General features: G+C 53.2%; 1 protein-coding gene across 6 annotated transcripts; it reads right to left on the minus strand.

Moving 5' to 3' along the window:
- Positions 1-169: 169 nt before the first annotated feature.
- On the minus strand, positions 170-22,619 carry LOC123017875 (adiponectin receptor protein 1). Of its 6 annotated transcripts, none has more exons than XM_044419520.1 (9): positions 22,554-22,619; positions 16,586-16,669; positions 14,345-14,541; positions 12,740-12,856; positions 11,758-11,929; positions 7,652-7,838; positions 6,735-6,922; positions 5,777-5,970; positions 170-4,307 (listed from the first exon to the last, which is right to left on the minus strand). In XM_044419520.1, exons 3-9 carry the CDS (start codon positions 14,483-14,485, stop codon positions 4,179-4,181), a joined length of 1,128 nt encoding a protein of 375 aa, XP_044275455.1. In that variant the 5' UTR covers positions 14,486-14,541; positions 16,586-16,669; positions 22,554-22,619; the 3' UTR covers positions 170-4,178. The 6 variants fall into 6 exon arrangements, with proteins under 6 accessions (XP_044275455.1, XP_044275456.1, XP_044275459.1 ...); XM_044419521.1 differs by lacking the exon at positions 22,554-22,619 and adding an exon at positions 18,470-18,911; XM_044419524.1 differs by lacking the exon at positions 16,586-16,669 and having other exon boundaries at positions 22,554-22,617.
- Positions 22,620-23,829: the final 1,210 nt, after the last annotated feature.

Here is a 23,829-nt window from a genome sequence, read left to right on the forward strand (position 1 = left end):
ATATCGGGGTGCCATGGGGGCGCCTGTGCCACATCTACAGTGCAGAATGAACCCTGATCGCTGTTGGAGCTGCCCTGCTTCTTGTCATAACACAGTTCAATAATGTAAAGCGCATGAGAGAAAAAGTCTCAGACAAACCCTTAGAACTTGTGTAGTCTCCATAAAGATGTACTAATTTAAAAATGTTTATTGCTGATAAACATCTTAAAATCTTCCCTAGTTTACAAACTGAACAAAATGCTCATTGTTAGGAATACATTGTTACTCTCCCCCCACCCCAAAAAGAAATATATTGAATACCTCTGCACTTTTATTTGAACATGTACATCTCTAATAGATCTATGCCATGATTCCAACTATAAAGCCTCTTTGCAATAATAGATCTATATTTATTAAGTCTTTTGTTCCAACTATCCATGTTTCAGATTTCTTTAGCTGCATTCTCATTAGTTTTCTACCACTATTCAAATCAGTCACGTCCTTTTTCCTGCTACTTATGTTTGTCCTCCAATTTCAAGCTGAACTCCCCATTTCCACTTTCTAAAAGAAAAGGTTAGGGGGTCTTGCACCATCAGCTTAAAAGCGGCAAATACTTTCATTTACCCACACGTGAGACCATTCGGTTCCACCTCACCCGCACGTCATCTGCGTCCGGCAAAACATTTGCATAGCCTAGCTTTGCACCGTAAAATCTAGTTATGCACCAGAATGTTTTACCGCTTGCTGCAACATGCTGGTTCCTTCACGCATTAAAGATGGGCTACTGTTAGCGGCTCTCGTACATTCTAGTTTGAGATTGGCTGATCTTAACAGATTCTTGTTCCTGTGGTTAACGCACAGCCATCCGTACTGCAGTTACTCGCACTGAAGCACGCGAAGCAATTCCTTTCTTCCGAGTGCTGCGCCCACCCACCCCCACTACCCCCAGTAGGGCAGGGGATGCAGGCGTGCTCTCTGGGGCTGCCCTCCAGTGGCAGGAGACACCAAGGAGAAGAGGAGCGAGCAGAAGCACCAGCCGCACCGAACGCTCTTGCAGCCGGTACCTCAGCCTTAGGGACAACGGTTCAGTCCTTTAAAAGGGGCAGGGGGAAGTTTTACAAAAGTCGGCAAACCTTCAGCTGGTCAGCAGATGAGGGGGAAGAGAGGTAAAGGCAGGGGAAGGTGGTGGGCGGACTTCAGCCCCAGGCGAGAGGTTGTGCACCCTTGCATTCTGCAGTCTTGCCCGCACGGAACTGAGGAGGGCAGGTCCGTATTTTTATCACCGCTGCAAATGCAAGACCCAAAAACATCGCTCACAAATGGTTAATTTCTCCCCATGGATAATAATTCTGTTTTCCCTTAAGTAGCAAGAATTCTTCAACTCAACAGAGAAGATTAAAGTTAACTTCTCCACCTGGCACGGTTGTGTTCGTACCACTTCCAAGCTTAAGGCTGGGCGCTGGCTTGGGTGCAGGATCTCCTGCTCTCTTCACCCCGAATTATTCCAGTTGGACTTGCAGGCTTCACTCCATCCTATCCCTGGAGTGGCCTTTTGCAACCTGGCTCCCTCTCACACCTGGCTGGCACGGCCATGCTGGCTGGACATGATGGGATCTGTAGGCCAGCCCCTCTCTCTCACCAGGCTGGGGGAAGCTGTTCCTGGAGCGCTGAAGCGCAGGCTCGGGGCTTAGTGGAAAAGCAGATTCCAATCCAAAAAGGAGAAGTTATCAACCTGGTGCAGGCAGGGGAGTGTCACTATGAAGGAAGGCGAACTTCGGGTAGCTTAGCCGGAGTATCCTTTACCAGTGGCTGCATCCACGAGCTCTCTATGGGCACGGAGGCCTCCTTATAGCACACACGATAGCAGGTCGTCCCCTGCCTAAAGCAGCCCTTTCCCTGGCTGTGGGCGGCCCAGCTGTGGAAAAGCCGCATCACGCGGCTTGCAGGAGAGGACTCCCAGGGTGGTGGTGAGGTGGGGGGGGGGGTTTCTGGTACTTTCAGTGTCCATCGAATGCCTCTTGAAAGAGGGCAGGGGGCTCCCACACAGAAACCTCTTTGCCTGGAAAAGAACATTAATTCCTGTGGATTTAGGGACTAACGGTGCCAGCACCCGGATCTAACGAGCTCCCTGCAGCTATCCAGCCCGTCAGCCCTGCAGCACAGAGGGAGCCGATCTCGGCAGCTGGCTTGTGGCGGCCCCTGCCGAGCCCAGGACCACCTCGCTTGGGCTGCAGCCGTTATCCAAAGGAAACCCTGCGGCCTGATTACCGGGCAGCCCTCCCCAGCCTGGTGTCCCCCAGGCGCGTTGGCCTGCAACTCCCACCATCAGTCTTGCTGGCTGGGGATGACGGGAGCTGGAGGGCCACAGGTTGGGGAGGACTACTTAGGAGCTGCCTGCTTTTAAAGCTTTTGGTGAAGGATCAATGAATTGATATGTTTTTGGTACGCTTGAGGTAGATCGCATCAGCTCGCTTTGTTCCACTTCCCTGGGCTGGCCGGGACCCAGGCAGGGGAGACAAAGGCCTTTACAAAAAGCTGCCCCCAAAAACCGTGCTCCTTTTAGAACAAAAGCTGGGAAAAGGCCACTACGGACCTCGCAAAACCGCTGTTGGGCAGGATACATGACGCGCTGTGTTGCGCGACACCTGGCTTAACTTCCTAGGCGCTTATGAACCCGGCCAAGCCTTTCCTTCAGTGAATTGGGCAGAGCCCAGAAAGGGGCTTGGGGGAGCCCCTTCTGCGAAAGGAAGCGTCCTCTCTGCACTTCGTTCTGTGGAAGAGCTTCTGGATGGGCAGGGCAGCAACCGGTTGCCTCGGGGCCCCCGTCTCAGGACCAGCAGTCCACAAGACGCCCGTTCTCGCAGGGAAAGGGTTCAGAACAGAAGCCTGGTTCTCGCCGGGAGGGGTCCCCATCCTACATGTAGGCGGCCCCCTTCGGGACACAGCCATCCTTGACCAGGTGAGCAGAGCACTCCGCTCGGTACGCTCTTGCACACGGAAACTGCAAGCTGGGGAACAGGGCAGCCGGCTGGGGAAGCGTGCAGGACGTGTCAGCCGGCGCGTGTGACTGGCCTGAGCCGCTGCAGGGCTCCTGCTGTCGGGAACCGGAATAACGGGAGGGGAAAGACGTGGCGGTAGCCACCTCATGCAGCCGCTTTCCTTGCCCCGGGGAAGCCCCCTAAGCACCTTTCATGAAGGCGGGCCCTCCCCAGATGTGCGGACCTACGACTCCTAGCATCCTCAGCAACCATGGGCATTGGGGGGTGCGGTTCAGTGCACCTGCCGGGCACTAGGTGCGCATCAAAAGGCATGCGGGGGGAAGGTGGGCCGGGCTGCAGCTGCGGAGGGGCACACAGACAGCCACAGCGCACAGAAAGGGCCCCAAGCGCCTCGCCTGCAGGCACCGTGGGAGGCTTCGGGCTGGAGGGACGTCCAGCAAAGCCCTTCCAGGGAGAAAGAGGGCCGGAGGCATCCCCACATCTCCTGAACTGCCCAACGTCAACACTTCAGACCTTTCATTTCAGCCCGCTCGACACAAAAGCTGCAGCAGCTCCTCAGTCCCCTAAACTGCACCCCAGCTGAAATACCACGAACGGCACTCCAGTTAGAGTATGCTGGAGGGATGGTGCCTTTAAAAAAAAAAAAAACTTAATATTAAATATTAAATACTCTCATTTTCGCCATACGTTACGTTGTCAAGAAAGACAAAACTGAAGTCGGATGGCCCAGTGTATCCTCCAAGCACCCCTGCTAGAGCACCGCTGCCCAGACCAGACCAACACCGCCTCTGCGACGGATGTGAGGGGGAAAGGGTGGCGTTGGGCAGGACACAGCTGTAGTCTCTCCAAGCAGAGGGGATGTTTGCAGCATCAAAGAGCAGGTAACAGGCCCCCTTCCTTTCTCCCAGGTGCCAGGTGCTTTCTCTAACCTCTGTAATGCTCCAACGTGATTCCCGTGACGTCCACGTGTTTCTCAAAAGGGGGCTTGTTGCTAGAGGCACTTCCACCCGATCGACACTGGTGGCAATCCACGCACCCCACAACCTGGCCGGTCCTCCTGAGAGAAGATAAGCCAGGATCGGCCATTGCCAACTTTTCAGAGTTTGCTTTAAAAAAAACGTTCAGAGTCTTCTTCTGATTTTAGCCAAGAAGTCACTCTAAAAGCACTTGGGAAGCTTGTACTAAGATCTTCAGCCGTCCTCAGAGAAGCGAGTCGTCAGTACATCCTCCTGCAAGTCCGTAACGGAATTCCTGCAAATTGGAGACGCCGTAGAAATGGACAAAGGCCGCGGCCACCACAAGCACGTGAAAGATTTGATGCGACTGGAACTGTGGAAATGCAAGCAGAGGGTTAACGGCCAGGAAACTACCGCTGCAGCTGCTCTTGCCAAGAGGAATAGTCTGCTTGCCACCTGGCTGTGATCCACAGAAACTCTGCCTTGGCAAAGCGCAAATGTGTATTGAAAGCCTGCGTTGCATCGCCTGGATTTTCTTAAGAGAATTTAAGAAGGAAAGCTAGCTTCCCGAGGTCATTGGATGGTTCTAACCCCCCGTCCAAGCGGGTCCTTTCTGTCCCACTCTCCCTTTTGCATATATAAGCAGGGGATGCAGAACCGTGGGCCAAAGCTGCCCCCCTCAGAGCCCCAGACAGGCCACCCCCCTTCCTCCAAGTATCCTTTGCCGGGTAGTTCCTGGGCTTTGGCAAGCATTTCCCCTTCCAGGAGACAGAAATTGCTCTCCTGAGGCTTGGTGACCAGCAGTAAGAGCTGGATGCTCAAATATGCTGCTATTTTGGGCCTGCTTTTCTTTGACCCCACCCACTGCTGAAACGTGCACTTGAGCGCGCATCCAAAATTTAGTCCCTGAATGAGGGTCCCATGAGGAGGGAGCGTTTCTGCCACTGTGCAATGCCGACTCGCCAGAGGCTCCACGGCCCACCAGGAAGCGCAGGAAAATCGGCACCTGCGGCTTTCAGCGACTGCGTAACAGCACAGAGGGACTTCAGGGGAAGGACATTAATAGTGACCTGTCGGCAGTGGCTGTGTCTGGAACGCTGTGCGGGAAAGACTGCCAGCGAGGCCTGGTTCCCCGTGCTGCTTTTGCAGGCAAAGACGGACGTTAACCAGGGCCAGATTTGCTCCAATTCTTTGCACTCCAGAAAGGACAGCCATCAACAGCTGCCCGGGGCCAAGGAGCACACTTGTGGAACAGGGCAACGGAAACCAGTAATGGCTCTGACCAGGAACATTATTTTGCCTGTTCCTCTGAGGCCAGAGGACGGGGCTCTGCACCAGCACCCAGACCAGACGAGCACCAATCAGCAGGGAGAGGGCAGCTCCAGGGAAGGAGCGTCTGAGCAGCCAGGGGAGGAGAAAACCCCGCTTGGAAGCTCTCCAGGCCCAGCTCACCGTTACTGCAACTCAGAAACGGCTCCTTTCTCTTGCCGCAGGGCCCCAGCACATCCCAGACCTGGCAAGCAGCCGCAGGGAGCATGCAGCTTGGAAGAGTGAGCGTGGGCGACTTGCTGGGTCCACACAGTCATGGCTCCTTGCTGTGTCTCCCGGTGCTCACCCTTTAGGAAGAACATGTGCCTGCCATGTTCCCAGCGGGGGTTGTGGACTGCAAAAACGCGGGCCTTCCGGAACTGCCATCTTACGGCGCGACTCGAATCGGTGCGGAAGCGGCCGCTGCCACGCGCATGTGCCCGGAGGGCTGGCGCAATTTCCACCACGCCACGACGAGGCGTCCTCCCGCCAGGGGCCACAGCAGAGGGCGGTGCGGCCAGAGGTGCCACTTACCCAGATATCAAACTTGCCAGGAAAGAAGCGCTCCGGGATGCGGGCGGCGTAGAGCCCGGCTCCCGTTATGTACATCACGGCCATGAGGAAGAACCAGCCCATCTGGCCCACGGTTGTGGCTTTCACGAAGCCTTCCGCTATGGTGAAATGCATGGTCGGCACGACGCCGCTCAGGCCCAGGCCCAGGAACACGCCTAGAAGAGACACGGGTCGCTCGGTTCAGCGTGTGGAAGAGGCGCATGCCCCAAAAGCACGAGCGGCCTGCGTCACGGCGGCATCGGCCGAGGAGGCTTCCTCGCCGCAGGCAGGGAATGCTGGGGACGGCCCAGGGTGCCAGGAGAGACCGGAGATCCGGCAGCCCCGCACACGCAAGACCCTGCTCCTAGAGCGGCTTCTGCCTGCCGTGGTTTCGTCACGCGAGCATGAGACAGAGGGAAAACCTCATGCGCGGAATGGGGGGAGCCGGTTGTGGGGAGATACAGGGGCTCCCATGGGGTTGCAGCACAAAGCTACGCAGAGAAGAGGCCTGCAAGAGGCGGCATGGCTGGGGGGAGCTGTCGGTCTTTGTCCCTGTCTAAGCTTTCGGGGGACTGTGCCCTGAGCCACTGCGGCACCAGGCGGACATCCAAACGCACGGGACAAGCGTGTGGCTGAAGGTTTGAGAGATCCAACTGCGGCTCACACTTGTGTTGCTCCGGGTGCCACTGTGCAAAGCAGCCAGCCGGTCGCTCCTCGCGTTGTCCGTCTGCTGCACGGTGGTCAGAGGGATCGTGCCTCCTTCTGAGAAGACGGCAAGCGCGACACCTTTTGCAATCCCTTCTACAGAAAAGGGAACTTGGGGGAAACCAGAAGCTTCACACACACACGTCTGGCCTCCATGACCAGCCTGGCTCAGTTCAGAGGATCAATCCCTCGGCATTCAGGCCGGGGCGGCGTCATCGCCTGAGAGCTGCTTTACCTGCTCGGGTCTGCCTGTGTTTCGGCGTCGCAAACCGGTCCCACTGCGCCACGATGATCGCCGAGATGCCCAGCACACACACAATGGAGAGGTAGATGAGTCGGGGCTGCGGCGAGCAGTAGAAGGAGTAATACAGCCACGGGACGAAGCTGCCCATGATCAGCAGAGCGATCCCGGAGTAGTCCAACCTAAAGCCAAAGCAAGAAGCGGTGGGACTCAGGCTGCGGCGAGAGGCAGGGGGTGCCTTTTGAATAGACATGATTGTTGCGAGAGAGGCCAAGTCACCAGAAAATGACACACACACACACACACACACACACCGGTTGTCTATTCAAACAGCTGTTACGGCTTTGATGGATGTACAAATACCTTGAGTTAAGCAGGAAAAAAGAATGTCATCAAATTCAACATTTTGTCTTCACGCATATGAGCAGAAGTACTGGCAGAGCTGTGGGTTTTGTAGGCACCCCTGGAATTATGCAGTAAGCCCTCGGTTTCAATGCCCAGTTGGACAAATTCTCTCTTTCTAGGAATGTTTCAGTCTCGTGGGTTTCTATGAGCTTCGAAAGAATTGCAGCATGTGCCAAGGCTGCAAAAACACAGGCGGGTGAAGCGGGCAGGGCAAAGTCCCTGTTGCTTCCCATCCTTGCCCTGCTTCAGAATTTCTACTGTAATAAAATTGCCACATTTGAAGAAGCAACAGGCCAGGAGTGCTAAAATAGGTTTGTTTTCTTGACCAAGAAGCCAGCAGACGCTTGCCAGGTGTAGCAGCTAAAAGGAATCAGCTTGGCACGGTGCGACGGCTGACACGGGCACGGCTCTTCGTGACACATTAAACCCACGACTGTCAAAAAACGTGAGGTCACTGGAGTAAACCAACCTCACAACAGGAATTACTCCTCGCCAGTTCAACTTACTTGGAAAATGTCCGGGACACTTTTTCTGAATGACAGTAGACTGTATGGAAAAGCCAGGAGAAACTCAGGCACAGCACCGCTCCGAGAAAGAACATCCCGAACACCACCTTTTCCTGAAGAGGGGCCATGAAGTACATATTCGGCCTCAGCATGGTCAAGATCCCCAAGCAAAGAAACAGCACAAAACCTGCAACAGAAACACAGCAGAGACACACGTCATCCGATGTGTTGTGGGACGAGCAAGGCCTGTACTGCCGGGAAAGCCGTCACCAACTTCTCCTTCCGCCCCGCTTTACAGCTTCCAAGGTGGACAGCTGCTGAGGCATTAGGAGCGTGACGAAGCTCCGGCATTAAGGGAGTTTGCAGCTGCAAGGGAAGGAGCTCGGTCTCGGCCAGCCCTTCCGACACGCACAGCTTGCCTTCTGAGTAAACCGTGTTAGTCGAAATTGGGGCAGGGTGGTGTACACCAAGCCACACATAAATTAAGTTAAATGGTATTTCAGACGGCTTTCTGCACTTCTTGACAAGTCCACTTGTAAGCCGACAGGAAGTGGCAGGGAGTCACTTGACGCAAATCTTGTTTGTTCAGAATGCTGCTGGGATCGGCACCAGAGCTATGCCGATGCTGTTTAAGAAAAGCATTACCACCACGGTGTGTGTCCTTACCTGCCTGCTTTAAGTACGCAGCATTCTGCTAATATTTTAATTTGGCATTAGCTTAAAACAGAGGAAAGGACTACTGACCACTTCTTAAAGATTACCAACAAGCCAGGATGATAGGATAGCAATTCATCCTATGGAAGAGGTGCATCCGTCGAAAGCTGGGCTTTAGTGTCATTCGACTTACCTGTTTTTATAGATTCAGGACAGGGAAAACATTCTGCCCCCAAGGCTGCTCTGGGTGGAGTTCCATGTGCTTTTGGGGATTTAATCCTGTGCAAGGCCATTTTTCTCTTTCGGCTCGCACAGGGAGGCGGCTGGCTGAGAAACGCTGGCTGTGGCGTGGTATTTTTCTGCCTGGAACTGATAGGGTTGTGCCCTTAGGTCTTCTATAATGCGACCCTTGGCGAGGGGCGCACAGAATCATCCATTCACACAACCGGGAGGGGCCAGAGGGCCATCAGCTCCAAGCCCCTGCTCAGTGCGTGACTCCAAGTCAAGCAGGCGCTACTTAGACAAAGTGACTCAGAGCCTGACAGAACAGACCTTCTTGCAAATGAAGTAAAAGCAAATCTTCCAGTCCTCATTACTCCAAAGGCGAGCCAACTCTGATGATGCATGTCCAGGTCTTCTGAAAACCCGAAGGAAGCGGCTTTGTCGAAAAGCCAAGGTTTGAAAGACAGCATCAAAGTAGTCTTACAGAGTCCCGCCTTCCGTCCGTCCGTCCGTCCTTCCTTCCTTATTTGCATTTATATACCACCCTAGTATATACCACTCTCTGGGTGGTCTACAAACATTAAAACCTACCAATCCTAAACAAATAAATAAATTGGCTATACCACGACAGTATAAAATAACATAGTTAAAATGAATTAAATAAATAAATATAGCATTAAAATTAACTAACTTTAAAATATTGGTTAAATAAAAAGGTCTTGACCTGGTGCCGAAAAGCATATAATGGCGGTGCCCGGCAGACCTCTCTGGGGAGCGCATTCCATAGTCGGGGCACCACCACAGAGAAGGCCCTCCTCCGGGTACTCTGTCTCCTGACCTCTTTCAAAGAGGGTTCCCAGAGGAGGGCTTCTGCTGCCGATCTTAGGGGGCGGGAGGGCATATAGGGAAACCGTTTTTTTCATACGGTAAGCGTGAAGCCCTCTCTCTCAGTGACCTGGTCCGCACAATTAGCACAGCCTACCACAGACCACCATGGCTTATCTAAGCCCAGGTGGAAGGGGTGGTGTGAGGGTTGGACAACAATCCCTGGAGGCCGACTATTCAAAAAGGTGCATCCAGGCATTTGTTTTGAACATTCAACCCTCCCATTGCCTCGTTTAACTCCTGCATCCGGCCAAATGAGTTTAGGGGGCAGAGCCAATCAAGATAGCCTCCTGCCTGGGGCTGAATGTTCGGGAGGACCGCTCACCCACCGTGGCTTAAATAAGCCAAGGAGAGGTGCAGTGATTCTGGGAGCCAGGCCAGTGGCAAATACTCCAGCAATTCACCAGATCTGCATGTCGGTTTATTCAACTCACGGCCAGCCAGCATGGCTTTCCGACACAGGTGGGGGACAACGGGTGGGGAAGGGCGCTTTCGGACGCTCCCATGCAGGAAACTCAGAGCTTGGTCACTTGCTCGGTCACCGAACACCCACAAGCTGCGCAACGAGTGCGCCAACACGGGTGGGTTCCTGCTAAGGAAGCAGGCGGACCAGAGACGGACGGCGGCGGTACAGGGGCCACGACCCTGCGCAAAAGGCAAGCGTGCAGCGTGCCCTCCACCAGCTCTGTATTCCCATTTCATGCCACAGAAAGTGGCGCCGGCCCTTGTCGTGAGCACAACAGTCAGGGGTGAGAGATCCCTTTCCTCACAGGCCTTCGTTCGACAAGCGGGTCAGGATCGCAGCAAGTGCATCCTCCTCCTCAGAGGGAAAAGTCCGCCGGCAAGAGCTGAGCTGGCCCAGCAAGTTTGCTTCAGATTCACTGAAGACAAGCTGCGGGGACCAGCAGAAGGGCGGGGGGCGTGGAGCCCCACCATATTTGGGGGATGGCAGCGTCTGGCTGCATTCCTGATGTCTTTCCCGCAGGGGCCAGGTCATGTGATAGCAGCCCAAAGCTCTGGCACACAGAATGCCCGCCTCCGAGCTTCCGGACCAGCTGCTTAGCTGTGGCATCGGAGGCCTCACAGCAGGGCATGAATGACATCGAGAAGACATGGATACCTGGCTACCTAAAGGAGTGCTTAGGTCCATACATGGCCGCCTGCCCCTTTAGATCGGCGGGAGAGGCCCTTCTCCGGGAACCCTCCGTGAAGGACATTAGGAGGCAGAGCACCTGGAGGAGGGCTTTCTCTGCGGTGGCGCCCCATCTATGGAATGCGCTCCCCAGAGAGGTCCGCCTGGCGCCGTCGTTATTTGTTTTTCGGCGCCAGGCCAAGACCTTTTTATTCAAACATCACTTTAATTGTTAATATTATTTATTGATTTTACATCTTTGGCCAGGACACCTCCAATTATATTGCTTTTATATGGTTAATATGTTGTTTATTGTTGGGAGCTGCCCCGAGGCTTCAGTGAATGGGGCAGCATAGAAGCTTCCCAAATGAATGAATGAATAAATGGGTGGGGTGTCTTGGCATCCAACAGCCCCAATCAATCAATCAATCAATGGGTGGGGTGTCTTGGCATCCAACAGCCCCAATCAATCAATCAATCAATCAATCAATGGGTGGGGTGTCTTGGCATCCAACAGCCCCCAGGTCTAAGCCATCACAGAAGTATTTACGCTTCCACCTTCCAGCCCCCAAGGCAGCTTACAAGAAAAGTACACGTTTCATAACCAGTACAATAAAAACCCAGAAGCAGATGATACATGAAACCAGCAGAACAGAAGTCAGATCATGAAAGCCAAAACCAACACAGCAGCCGGTAAAATGCAGCACAAGACGCTCGGCTGTGAACGTAAAAGGGGATTCACATCCCCTCTGGAAAGCAGGCAGGGGAAGGAGCTGCCCAGCTGGGACTAAGTGTTTTTAAATTCTTGTCTTTTCTAAATATTTGCTTTAAATATTCCCAAGGCAACTCATTTAAAGCAACGCAAACAGACACAATAATAGCACAGAAAAGAAGAACCTGCTCATTTGCTTAGCCTCCACTGTTTTCATGCAAAGAAGACAGGCTGCAATCTCCGAGAAAAAGAAGCCACTCAGAACTGCGCCGTTCTTCTGCCTTCAGAAAAGCTATCTGCAAACTTTAAAAATGCAGCACTACTGACCCTGGAGCGAAGCAAAGCGCCGTATTCCAGAAAGGGCGAGGAGGGGACCCTCCACCATCTGGAGACCCCCACACCAACCTCCCACCCCATCTTCAGTCGCGGCTAATTCTGCTAGTGCAAGGAGAGGGAAAATCTGGAGGAGAAAATCAAGTCAGCGACCGGAGGCCAAGTCACCTAGCAAGTGGGTCCAAATGTTGCCCGTCTCCGTGTGAATGCGGAAGATACTCTTGAAGCAGGCTCTGAACGACGGCATGGGGGGGCGATGCCCGTGCAGAAGGTAATCGTTATCTTTCAGCCAGTCGGGCAGTACATCGTAGGGGATGACCCTCCAGCGGCCCTCCCAGACCTGCAAGACACCAAAGCGAGCAGATTGTTACAGTCTGGCGGCTCTTTGGAAACGGGGCAGGGAGTGGCTGCCATTCCAAGGTCACCAGAGAGTTGGCCAGAATGGCAACCTGCTCTCTGGCCTACCCGCGTGCTCCTGCAGGCAACCCCTGGCAGCTTTAGTCAGCCCGCACGCAGCATAAACGCCGGCTGCCCCTGCATCGCCCACATTCTGCAAAGGACTGAGTAAATGTGCTTTTAGTTTGCTTCCTGAGGCAAGCCCGGCTCCACAGCCTCTGAGAGCCACACCGAAAATAACAGCGCCACTGAGAAGTCGTCAGCAGCCAGGGCTGGGCAGCAAGACATTAGCATTTGATGTCTTGGCACTTTCCTCCTGAAATCTTCACTTTGACAAACAGGAAGAAGTCAGATTGAAACCTCCATGGTACATCTGGTCCTATCAGATGGGGCTGTTCTACAAGGGAGACGTGCAGGTTTGACAAACAAGCCAACAGTAGTTCATGGTTCTCCCTTAAGAATCTAACTCTTCCAATCTCCACATTGCTTTAGGGGTTGCAATACGATACAGTACTGGCCAGCGCATTGCGTTTCATCCATCAACTCCAACTGCACGCTCTTATTTTACTTCTAGCACATCGTGTGAGGGGCCCAAGCTCGCACGAGACCTGAGATCCGGCATCATGCCCAAGCGTGAGCTGCCATCTTCCCATCTGGCTCCCAAGAAAGGGAAGGGAAAGGACCACCGAATACACTGTGCCTCCAGAAGCACTTCTGAAGATTGTGCCAGCACCCATGTAAGACTTCAGATTACCTTATAGACAAATTCTTCCATCTTCTCCATTGCATGATGGGCCTGCAAAGGGAGGGTAAGCACCCGCACTTCCTCCTCCTCTTCCTCCCGGGCTGCTGGGCATGGCTGGTCTTGTGCCTAGGAAGAGAGATTGCTTGAGCCTGGACACAGGTGGAGAAGTCAAGCTGAAAGCTCTGGGCATGTGTTCCAAGCACTTCTGGTTCTAATGCCTGCATTTATCTAGCACGTATTTCCAAAGTTGGGAGATCTGGGAAGCGGAAGCACCCCATGGTGGGCTGCCTTAGGGCTGGACAGAGAAGCAGAGACCGCCAGGGTGGGTGAAGCACAGGTGCTGTGACGGAGGGGTGCTCCACACAGCCACACCCGCCAAAGCCCCAGCTGGACCATGAAAAGGGAGCCTGAGCATCCCAAGGAACTTCTTTGACTTGCAAATGTTGCACAGGCCAGTGCAGAAAGCCTGGAACCTGAGTCGGAAACAAAAGCCCCAGGAGAACCCAGCCACTGCAACAGGGTGGATATTCAAAGGGAACGCCTTGGGTGGCTACATGCAGCATTGCCAGCAAACACCACCAGAGCAGTAATCCGAGATTTGCCTGAACTCAAGGAAAGGATTAAAGTAAAGGCTTTTCCTCCTTCCAACTAAGAGGGCAGCCCAAATTGGCACTCAGCTTCCCTTCCTGGCTGGAACCCAGGAAACAATCCAGCAGCCAGCCGAAGCAGAAAAGAAAGGTCCGGCTCTCCTGCTCTGCAGTGCATTTCCTACGACGTTCGCTTCCCCACTTTTACTACCTCCAAGCACTGCTCAGTGACAAGAAGATAAAAGTGTGTCGCGAATCGCACTCCACATTTCCGCAAGCTGGCATTCCCGTGACTTTCTTCCTGAAGAAGTGCAAGATCAGTTCTACCATGTAAACTGCCTTCAAGACCTATGAAACTAATCTCCATCTCAGCTTCATGGAAATAAGAGTTTTCCACTCTGCACCCAGATGCACCCCATCTGCCACCATTTAGCTCCACCTGTTTGAAGTCCACAGATAATATTAGTGTGTAACTAAAACAATCTAGAAGTTGCACTGGGGTCCTTTGAGGATTCAAAGTTATTGCAGACATCTTCTAAACCATTTTTAAGAATCCACTGAGGTACATGATCCAGTGCTCTGGAGAAAAGCCACACGCTGCCAGACAAAGGTCACACTGAGAGATCCCCTGGGCCCTGGCTCTCCTGACCATGTTTACTGCAGCTACAAAGCTAGCTGCTAATAGGATTCATCAGTATATTTATGGTTAATCTACAAGGACACCACCAGTACTTTAATACCCAGAATAAATGTGGGGAGATTTGTTTAGGACTAGCTGGAGAAGACTTTTCCCACAATAAATTCGGCTTTACCTTTTTACTATACAGAAAGCCAACCTAGAATCTAATTTTTTATTATTGCTATTTATTTATTTTTGTAGTGGAATATGTACATTTCCCTGAAAGAATAGTGCCTCAATCAATCCCATCGTGTTTGCATGGCTTACAAAGGAATTACTGTGAAGCAGTTTTAAGACACAGTCCTTTACATTAAAGGATGTTAACAACCCTGATGGAAAATTACTTACATTGGCAGAACTGGAGGCTGCCTGGTCACCTTTCCCCTCTAAGAGCGGTCCTAGCTCAGCGAGCTCCACATCTTCTCTTTCTCTGACATTATTTAAAGGACCGTTCCCTTGGCTCGTTACCGGTCCTTTACGGGACGACATCTTGGTCGCAAAAGCAGGTAACTAGCAGGCCTTGCCAGCACCCTTAGGAGTTCTCACTGGGAAGAAAAACAACTCAGTTTGCGGACCAGTTTGCGGATCTAAATAAGTTTCCAGCCAGGCAGAATGACACGCATGCGGGCACTTTTCCAACACACTTTTCTTCCCTGCTGAATAGCGCTGACACCAAATAAAGAACCCTTCACTACGTAATGGCAGGTCTGCCAGTAGATTAAGCCTTTACAGGAAACACGGTTCCGAAGGAGAAAGCAAGGTTTCATGTGTCATAGCAAATACCATCTTAAAAGAGGCATTTCCTAGAGAAGGCAGGAGCAGCACATGTCCCTGCGAGGAGCTGCGTGTGCACTTCTTATGAGCAGAAGTGTGCCTGATCGAGAAGCAGAGTATTTTTAAACTGATTTGCTGATGAAGCAGAGTAAGCAATAAAGCCAGATGACTGAACTGGTAATTTGCAAAGTCTTATCTCCTATTCTGAAATTGCTCTGGGACTTTTCCTAGCTCAAGATGTTTCCCAAAGCTCTTCAACAGAATTGCAGATTAAGGTGGGCCTCACAGAGTCACTCCTAAGAATTCACGTCAAAGTTAGATGAGCTTAGCACTCACTTGATGGTGCCTGAAAATATAGTTGCTTATTTCAGCGAGACAACAAAGCCTCGGAGACGGTCCAAAGCCATTCACAAGCTGAAGAGCTATGAAACAACCCAAACCGAATGACAGAATCAAGCCCACCCAATAAAGCAGCACTTTATTTGAGACTCGTCAAGACTCATCTGAGGGGGCCAGGAGAGGAGAGGTGTGGGTTCTGTGCCCTGGAGGAAACTGCAGCCCGCAGGTGTTCGCTGGCTGCGAAAGGCACGGAAGCAGGGAATCCATGCTGGAGCGAGTCAGGTGCGTTCTCCGCCACACACCATGGGGAGGAGTCGCTGCTCCGCACAGACCGCAGCCCTAAAAAGCTGCTTCAAAGTTTGCAGGGTTCTTCAGAAGACCATGCCATGTAACATGGGACATGGCAGCCTGCCGGGGACGACACACCTCCCTCTTCAAGCAGCGGTTAGGAACACAAATAGATTTGAGGGGTGGAACACTGCAGGCGAAAGCTATCATAGAGAAACCAGCATTATCCAATCCTCTTTTAGATTTTTTTAAAAAAGGAGGTAGCTCTATTTCCATCCCACCTTTCTCTGAACAAAAAGCGCCAAGATGGAGGGACACAGCTGAAAGAACTGAGTGAAGAAAGCGGGTTGTGGCTGAGGGGTCTCGGGGATGAGGAGTGTGTGAAGCAGCTGCTCACTCCTTGGCCCCAAGACCCTCTTCTCCAGCCTGGTGCTCTTCAGAGGTGCTGGAGCACAATGCCCAGAATTCCCAGCCAGCATGGAAGCTGTGGTCCAACCGCTCTGGCGGGCGCTAGGTTGCAAAGGCAGCCTTCAGCGTTTCTACTGCAGTTCCGTGAAGGATCCAGAGTGAGCATAAAAGGAGGAACAGCAGGACACTGTCCGCTAGGACCGCTCCCTGGCAGCCCTGTTTTGTTCCTTAGGAAGCAGAGCATCTTCTTACCTGGGCTGCTTGAAACTTTACAGCTCCTAGAAAGGAAAGGGATAAAAGCCCTGGAGCGATGATGGGGTCACCCAGGCCTCAGGTGTTACCTGTGCTGGTAGCTCTGGGGCTGCTCCAACGGCTAAAATGTCCGTGTTTGTAGGTACTGCGACCCCACCTTAGCTGCTGGAGCCTTGGATAACTCACCAGAGAACAAAAAAAAAAATGTATCCAGAAATCTGCCGAATAATTTAATCGCATTCCACCTTCAGGACCAAAGAAGGAAAATCACCCTGTAGTCTAAGAGGTGTTGGAAGAATTCAGAAGCCAGAACATCTGATTCAGAAGCCCAACCCTGCTAATTTTTTGTGCCACTACTCAACTTCAAAGACCGCGCTTGGCCTCATTGTCCAAAGGGAACAACAACAACAACAACAACAACAACAACAACAACAACAGGGATGGCTCCTGTTGAGAAAAGCCCATCCCGCGTGCAGATTCCCAGGTGTTCAGCAGAAACCTATGGGAGCTGTGGAAAGCGCTCATTACCTTCGAGTTGTGAGGAGGAAGAGACGCACGCTGAAGATCCTGGTTCACGGCTCCACCCAACCTGCCGCTCCAGCTCTACAAGGCCTGAAAGCAGGATTTCCAAAGATGAGAAGCGCACACCTTGATGGTTGAACGTGCAGGAAAAGCTGGTTTGACACCTGCCCAATGGCGCTCAGGTGCTCCTTGGCTGAAAAACTTCCTTGATATTTCCTCCCGTGCAGTTTCCCGGTGGCCCAAATCCTTGCCCTCCCCCAAAATCTTTAGGAAACCTAGAGAGTGTTCCCACTCTGACCTCTCCCTCTTTGCTCAAAGGAAGTTTCTGCTGCAGACAAGGTTTGCCCGACACACAATACCATGGATGCGGGACACACGCCTCGACTGGGCACGCACACACATCAGTGAGTCGTACGGCTGAATTAAGGACCCTGAGCCTCACATAAACAGCGTCCTGCAGAAAGTTACGCATGCCCAAAGGACCGCTTGTTCCCCATCATCGAGTGTCTCCTCCGACATGGAGCTGCCATGGGGTCCCGGCACCTCCCAGGGCCACTCAGCTCAGAGCCTCGCAGGGCCTCAGCAGCACAGGGCACCTGGAAGCCTCAGCTGTGGGCCGCTGGGCCTCTTTCCCACATCGACGGCCTGCCAGCGTGCTTGGTATGTTGGGGGAGCATGCTCGGGTGCGTCGCGGCACCGGTCCCACTGGGCCTCACTGCGTGCCCTGCAGAACGAACCGCAGCAGGCAGCCCATTTTATTTATTTATTTTTCGATTTATATCCTGCCGTTTTCCTACCAAGGGCTCAAGGCAGCTTACATCCTTCTCCTCCTCCATCTTATCCCCACCACAACAGCCCTGTGAGGCGGGTTGGGCTGAGAGTCTGACTGGCCCAAAGTCACCCAGCTGGCTCCATGGCTGAGCGGGGACTCGAACCCAGGTCACCTGAGTCCCAGAGTCCCAGGCTCTAACCACTACACCACACTGGCTCTCTATCTCATGGAGGCACCACAAGGCTCCCTGGAGCATGGTTTTAACTTCTGCTGCTCTGCAACATGGCAGGGATCTTGCACAGCCTTTGAGTTAAACCCAGTAGTTACTGGAGAACCGATCCACTTTCATGACAAACTCCCATGAGGGTTTTCATCCTAGGGCACTTCCGTATGGGCTCCACAAAGAATTAAGACAGCCTCTGTGGAAACGGTCAGAGGCCTCCCAGTTGCACAAAATGCAGCTTCTGTGGCGGAACTTCCTGAACATGAATAGACAATCGTCGCCTTGCGCAAAAGCAGCTCTCTGTGAAGGCCTCCCCAGGCCCAAGACCCAGCGGTCTCAGGCCAGGCCTTTCTGGAGCTAAGTGAGCTTTCTGACCTGCAGCCCACCCTCGCTCGCTTCCCAACTCGGAGCCTTCTGAATACCACAACATCACTGGTGCACACGCACCATTTCTCTTCTTTCTGTCGTTTTGAGTTCTTATACATTTGGTTCTATTTTGCGCTTTGATTTCTCTCTGGTCACCTCCTGGACCCCAGCAGCATTTCCCTCCCCGCCCGGGGCTTACGAACCGTAACGCTGCAAGCATCCACCACGCAGAGGTAGCGCAGTCATGAACGAAAAGCCCGATGCGGAGGGAGGCAAGGTCCCTTCCAGGAACGTACCGCTCATGAGCACAGCACTGCCTCGTGACAACAATTCCTGAGACTCCACTCAGTTTCTCCAGTGGAAAGGCAAAGGGGTCAAAGAAACAGCTCCCAACAATTATGGCTCTGAAAGCTACCGATCAAGGACACACGTCCGAAGGCCAGCTACGGAATTCAAAACCCACCAGGTGGGCTGATGGAAGAATCCCGCAGAATCCTCTTTCGGAGGAGCCTGGCTTTGCAACACCCACCTGATCTGCCCTTCTGTGGAACTGCTGGACGGACCTCCCAGCAGCCTTTCCCAGTCAGGGGAGCCTCAGGCGCAGGACAGCTGAGCCTGCATCACGCCTGTCAGGCTCTCCTCCCTGTCCTGACAGGGGTGGGGCTTAAGGAGGGGGTGTGGCCTGAGCAGGCAGAGCCCCGAGCAAGCTGGAGGGGGCGCCTCTGCAGGCCAGACTGGGCCCGCAGCCTGGAGGTCCTGCACCGCTGCTGTAAGCAGCTCCCCCATTCACGGCCCATACATGCCCGCAGCTGCTGAACCGAGATGAAAGCAGCAAACCCTACCATTCCCAGAGAGATTGGCGTGGCCACTCGAAACGTCTTCACCATGGGGACATGGCCCTGCCCAAAAGGGTGGGGGGAACCCCTCCCAAACCTTGCGCTGCGTCTCTGAAATGCAGCACGCATTCAGGGTCAGACAGAAATTCCTCTGATGCGCCACTCCACCTCGGACACAAGGCAATTTGCAAATCAAAACAGACAAACCAGTGTTCTGCACCCAGGCCTTCGGGCAGAGCAGAAACATGTTTATTTGCACAGGCATTTTTAATGGAATTAATGTTGCTTGCATGATTTTTGGCTAGATGGTGAGCTGTTTTATCCCTCTCATTTTTATGCTCTGATGCTCACTGCATTTGATCATACTGTCAATGTAAATTTTAACTTTGTGCACAGCTCATTTTTTGGGTAAAGTGGCATAAAATCAAATCAAATTAGGGTTTCGTCCCACGTGGCTGCCCATAACCCTCCAAACATGGGGAATTGCAAACAGCCAAGAGAACACGGAGGCAAGAAGACCGCTGTGCTTCTCCCAAGCTGAAAAACACACAGGCAGCCTATTATCGATTTATTATTCTATACCACCCCACAGCCAGGGCTCTGGGGCAGTTCAGTTTCAGCCACCTTTGCCTTTTGCCCCCTGCCGGCAAGGAGCTGAGGCAGTGCTGGGATCCCCGCACCCTACAGATGCCTCATGCCTCCTCCCAGAATGCCCCCAACCCCAGCAAGAGCCCCAAAGTCACACTGGCGATTTCAGAGCTGCCACTGGAATGGAAAGGACTGCGACAGCCACGAGGGCGCTGCACCGTCCGAGTTTGTGCTCTGACTTTGGAGCACTTTTGAGGTTGGAAGTGAGACTCTGCCTACGCTGTGACCTTCCAGCCAGCGTCTAGCAGCCGTAGGAGTACACCTGGACTTGTGGAGTTCTCGGCTATCATTTCCAAACGGTTCCACCAACAGTGCAACCTCAGCTGGTGGCTAGTTCCTTTTTCACAGAAAAATTGCACCCAAGAAAACCTCAAACCAAAGCTTGCATCACCCACTGCATGTTTCACAATATCTTCCTGAATTCTGCAAGTGCAGTGGGTCTGACAGTGGAAGATGCAATAGTAAACAGCCGAAGAATAGGGAGTTCCGGTCTCTGTCCTTCTAGTGCTACTTTATAGAAGTAAAGGTGGAAATCCTGAAGGAAAGCCAAGGATTCCACTATCTACCTTGCTCACAAAACAAAATATAAATGCCACTAACAGCGAGGCAACAAGACCCCTCTGACACTGCCCGTGCTTGTCTGTGCCCAGACCAACATGGGCAGGAGGCTACCATGGCACTGCATCCTGCTTTGGAGCCCTTGAGTGTTTGGTGGTCCCCTGGGCGAGCAGAACGCCGGACTCCACTGGCCTTCGGTCTGATCCAGAAGGCCCTCCCCTCTTTTATGCCCTGTACCAGGCATGGACAACTTGCTATGGCCTACAACTCCCAGCAGCCCTCACACATAGCTATGTTAGCTAGGGCTGAGGAGAGTTGCAGTCCAAGATGTCTGGAGAGGTGGAAATTGCCCACCCCTGCCACACACACACACACACACACACACACAGACGAGAGCAACCTTTTAGTATTTCGCCTCTGCACACGGCTCTTTGGTTCAGACTGTACATTGCTTCCTTAATTTATTATATTTTATAGTCTCATCAATAAAGGAAGGTCTCTAAGCAGTTACTAGCAGTAGTATTTCCTCCTGTGTTTCAAAGTGGGGTATCATTTGCAATGCACGTTATGCTGATGCTGGTCTGAGTACTGGACGAGTTGAGGCCAGCGATAACTTGCTTCAGATTCTCATGAGAGAAGCTCTGCTGGACCAGACCAAAAGCCATCTACTCGAGGTCTTCTCTTGACAGTGTCCAATGGGAACCCACAAGCAGGACCCATGCACAAGAGCACCCTTGCAACCATGCTCCCCAGGAACTGGTGTCTGCAGCCTCACTGCCACTGATACGGGAGGTCGTCTCAACCTGCCCAGCCCCCTGCTAAAGGCATCCAAGTGGGCGCGCATCACGACACCTTGTGCAGGTCAATCCATGCTTCATGCACTGCAGCAGGACTTGCTCTTTCATCTGTCCCGGGTCTCCCCTCCATCAGCTCGGAGACCTTCTCTGTCTCCTTCTGTGCACCATGCACAATCATGCACCCCTCCCTCATGCCTCCCCATGCTCTGTGTAGAACAGTCCCATGGGCCATACCCTCTCCTTACAAGAAAGTTCCTCCAGCCCCTTGATCAGTCTCCTTGCCCGCTTCTGCATTTTCACCCATTCTGGCCAACGCTGCACACAAGATGGTAAATGCAGTCACACCAGAATGGCAGCTTTATTTTCCGTTCCTAATTATGTCCAACATGGGGCTTGTTTTTTCCACAGTGGCCGCAGTAGGCACACACAGTTTCTGTCTCACCTATCTCTAAGATGCTTACAAGGAGAAAATGCGGTAGGAAACGATGTGCACAACTTTGACGAAGGAGGAGATGAAAACGTAATGATTAAAGTGAAAAGTCACAGAGTTCAGCCCACAACAACCCACTCCCACATGTTGCCACGTAGGTACAGATCTACAACTCCGAAGCAACACGGACCCGAATATACAGCTCACGTACAGGCAAGAAAAAGCAACTCCCTTCTGCCTTACAAAGTCTGAAGCCGAGCAGTCTCACTGGCCCTGTCTTCCTGAATACTCAAATCACAACTACAAAAATCTAAGCGGTTTATCTACTCTTCAAATGAGAAGTAACAGGGCAGTAAAGCAGGGGAAAAACAGCACTACATTTTCTTGATTGGTCAAAAGCAGCAAAGCAATTGCAATCCTTCGCATGTTTAGACAGAAATGACCTTCATCTTCCAGCATTCCCTAGCCACCCAGGCTGACTTTTGCCCCTCCAAGGATGCATGGGATGACACCCTGACAGGACTAGTTCAATGAGCCCAAGTGGCCACCATTTAAAACCAGCACATTTCAGTATCATTATTATTTCATTTCTCTACCACTCAGAGGCGGAGCTCTGACCCTAGGATGAAAAGCTGGAAGGGAGAAAAACAAGCATACCAGGAATGGAAAGGTTCTGCATCACATCAACGTTAAGTTGCCATCAACTGTTGCAAGTACAAGCCTCGAAAGCCAAATGAAATATCAGTCTGCCTTAAGCCTCCGACATTTGAGTGGTTAACTCTTAAGCGATAGAGGTGGGAAGCAAAAGGTTTTGCTGCAGTAGCCCAGGGGGGCTGACTAACCCCTCTGGGCTTCCCCCTCAACAAGCCAGAGCAGGCTAAGCCGAGGCAGTGCGGTCCACTCGAAGGGGGGCTTACACGGGACAGCAGCCACAGCAGGCGCGACCTGGCGGGCGCCCCCCATGCTACCTCCCCCGCTTTCTCACGGGTAAATTCGGGGATCAAGCCGGAGAACGACCCGACTCTGCCGACAGCCTCGGCTGAGCGCTCAGGCTGGCCACGGGCCTGGAGGCAACCGGGGGCGCCCTTTGGCGTCCCCGCGTCCTCTCGGGGAAAACGTCGGGCGCCCCGCGCCCCGAAAGCGGCCCCCCGCACTCGGAGCCGCTCCCGCCCTGCCGCCACGCACTGGCCGAGGTGGCCGCTCCCGGCCGGCCGGGACCCGCAGCCCGTGCCCCCGAGGGCCCCCCGGAGGGCCCCGGGCCAGCGGGGCTGCCCGGCCCGATCTCCCCGGCCGCCGCCAGGACAAGGCCTGGACCTGGCCCCGCGCCCGGGCCCGGACACGCACCGGCACCGCTCCGCGCCGCTCCATCCCGCGCAGGCGGCGCTGCTGCTCCCTCTCCGCCGGCGCCGCCTCCTCCCCCGCGCGCGGCGCAGCCAGGCCGGAAGCAGCGCGGGGCGGCCGGAAGGGGCGGGCACTTCCGCCGCGGGTGACGTCAAGTGCGGCTCTTCCCCGGGCAGGCTGGACTACGACTCCCAGCAGCCCTCGCCAGCCGTCCCCGTTTCCCCCCGCCCCCCCCGAACGGGATGGACTGCGGTTCCCATCAGCCTCAGCAAATTCGGCCCCTCATCGTCCCCAGCCGGCGTGGCTTAGCAGCCTGCTTTTACCCAACAATTGTTCCCAGAATATGTTGGACGACAAGTCCCAGCAGCCCCAGTTTAATAGCTTTCTCCCCACCAGGTGACCCCTGGATGGGTTGGATTACAACTCCCATCAGCCCAACAGGTGCCCCAGATGTATCGACTGCAACCCCCATCATCCCCAGGCAGCACAGCTTACCCTCACTCTTCAGGCCTCCCCTGGATGTGTTACATCGCAATGTCAATTAACTCCCAGCTGACCTAGCTCCATAACCTCCCACCCCAAACCAGGCTTCCCTGGATGTGTTGGACTACAATTTTCAACAGCTCCAGATGGCACCATGTGTTCCTCTGATTTGTTGGCCCACAACTCCCATCATCCCCAGCCAGCATGCCCCTCACCAGTGTCCCGTGGGCAAGTTGTGTTACAAGCCTCAGTGAGAGCCTTGCCCCACCATAGGAGTCCTCCATAAATGTTGGACTCCAACTGCCATCAGCCCCAGTCAGCATGGCTTTACAAACCAAAGTTGAGACTCAGCTGGAGGGGCACCCAATTGTGGAAGGCTGAATTTGTAGGCTAGGGTCGGCAACTCGCAGCCCATCAGATGTTGGGCTTACAACCCCCATCATCCTTCCCCATTGGCTATGCTAGTAGAGTTGATGGGAGTAACAATCACCCGGAGGACTAAAGTTGCCCGCACTTGGCTTTCTTTTAGCTCTGTAGTCGCTTTGGCTAGACTACATCGTCCAGATCAAATTGAAACTTCTTGCTTGTTTTTGATGCCACATTTGCTGGTAGATTAATTTCTTCATCAGTGGCATGAAACCGTTACTCATCGGAAATGAGCCAATATGCATGAAGTACAGCAGCGGTTCTCTTCCCCAAACCCAATGACCTGTTTTTTGCCATCTGAAACCTTCCAAAATGTGCTGCTCTTGTCAGCCCTGCCCAACTCTTGCGAACTCAAGACTGTGGCTTCAAA

This window comes from Varanus komodoensis, unplaced genomic scaffold (assembly GCF_004798865.1).
Source record: "Varanus komodoensis strain SLA01 unplaced genomic scaffold, ASM479886v1 scaffold104, whole genome shotgun sequence".
NCBI classification, from domain to species: domain Eukaryota; kingdom Metazoa; phylum Chordata; class Lepidosauria; order Squamata; family Varanidae; genus Varanus; species Varanus komodoensis.

Coding starts and splice junctions, on each gene's coding strand:
- LOC123017875 (XM_044419520.1), bottom strand. CDS start 14,485: ATGTCGTCCCGTAAAGGACCGGTAACGAGCCAAGGGAACGGTCCTTTA. Junction 11,930..12,739: donor TGGAAGAATTTGTCTATAAG/GTAATCTGAAGT, acceptor GGTGTCTTGCAG/GTCTGGGAGGGCCGCTGGAG. Junction 4,308..5,776: donor CTGGCAAGTTTGATATCTGG/GTAAGTGGCACC, acceptor GCATTTCCACAG/TTCCAGTCGCATCAAATCTT.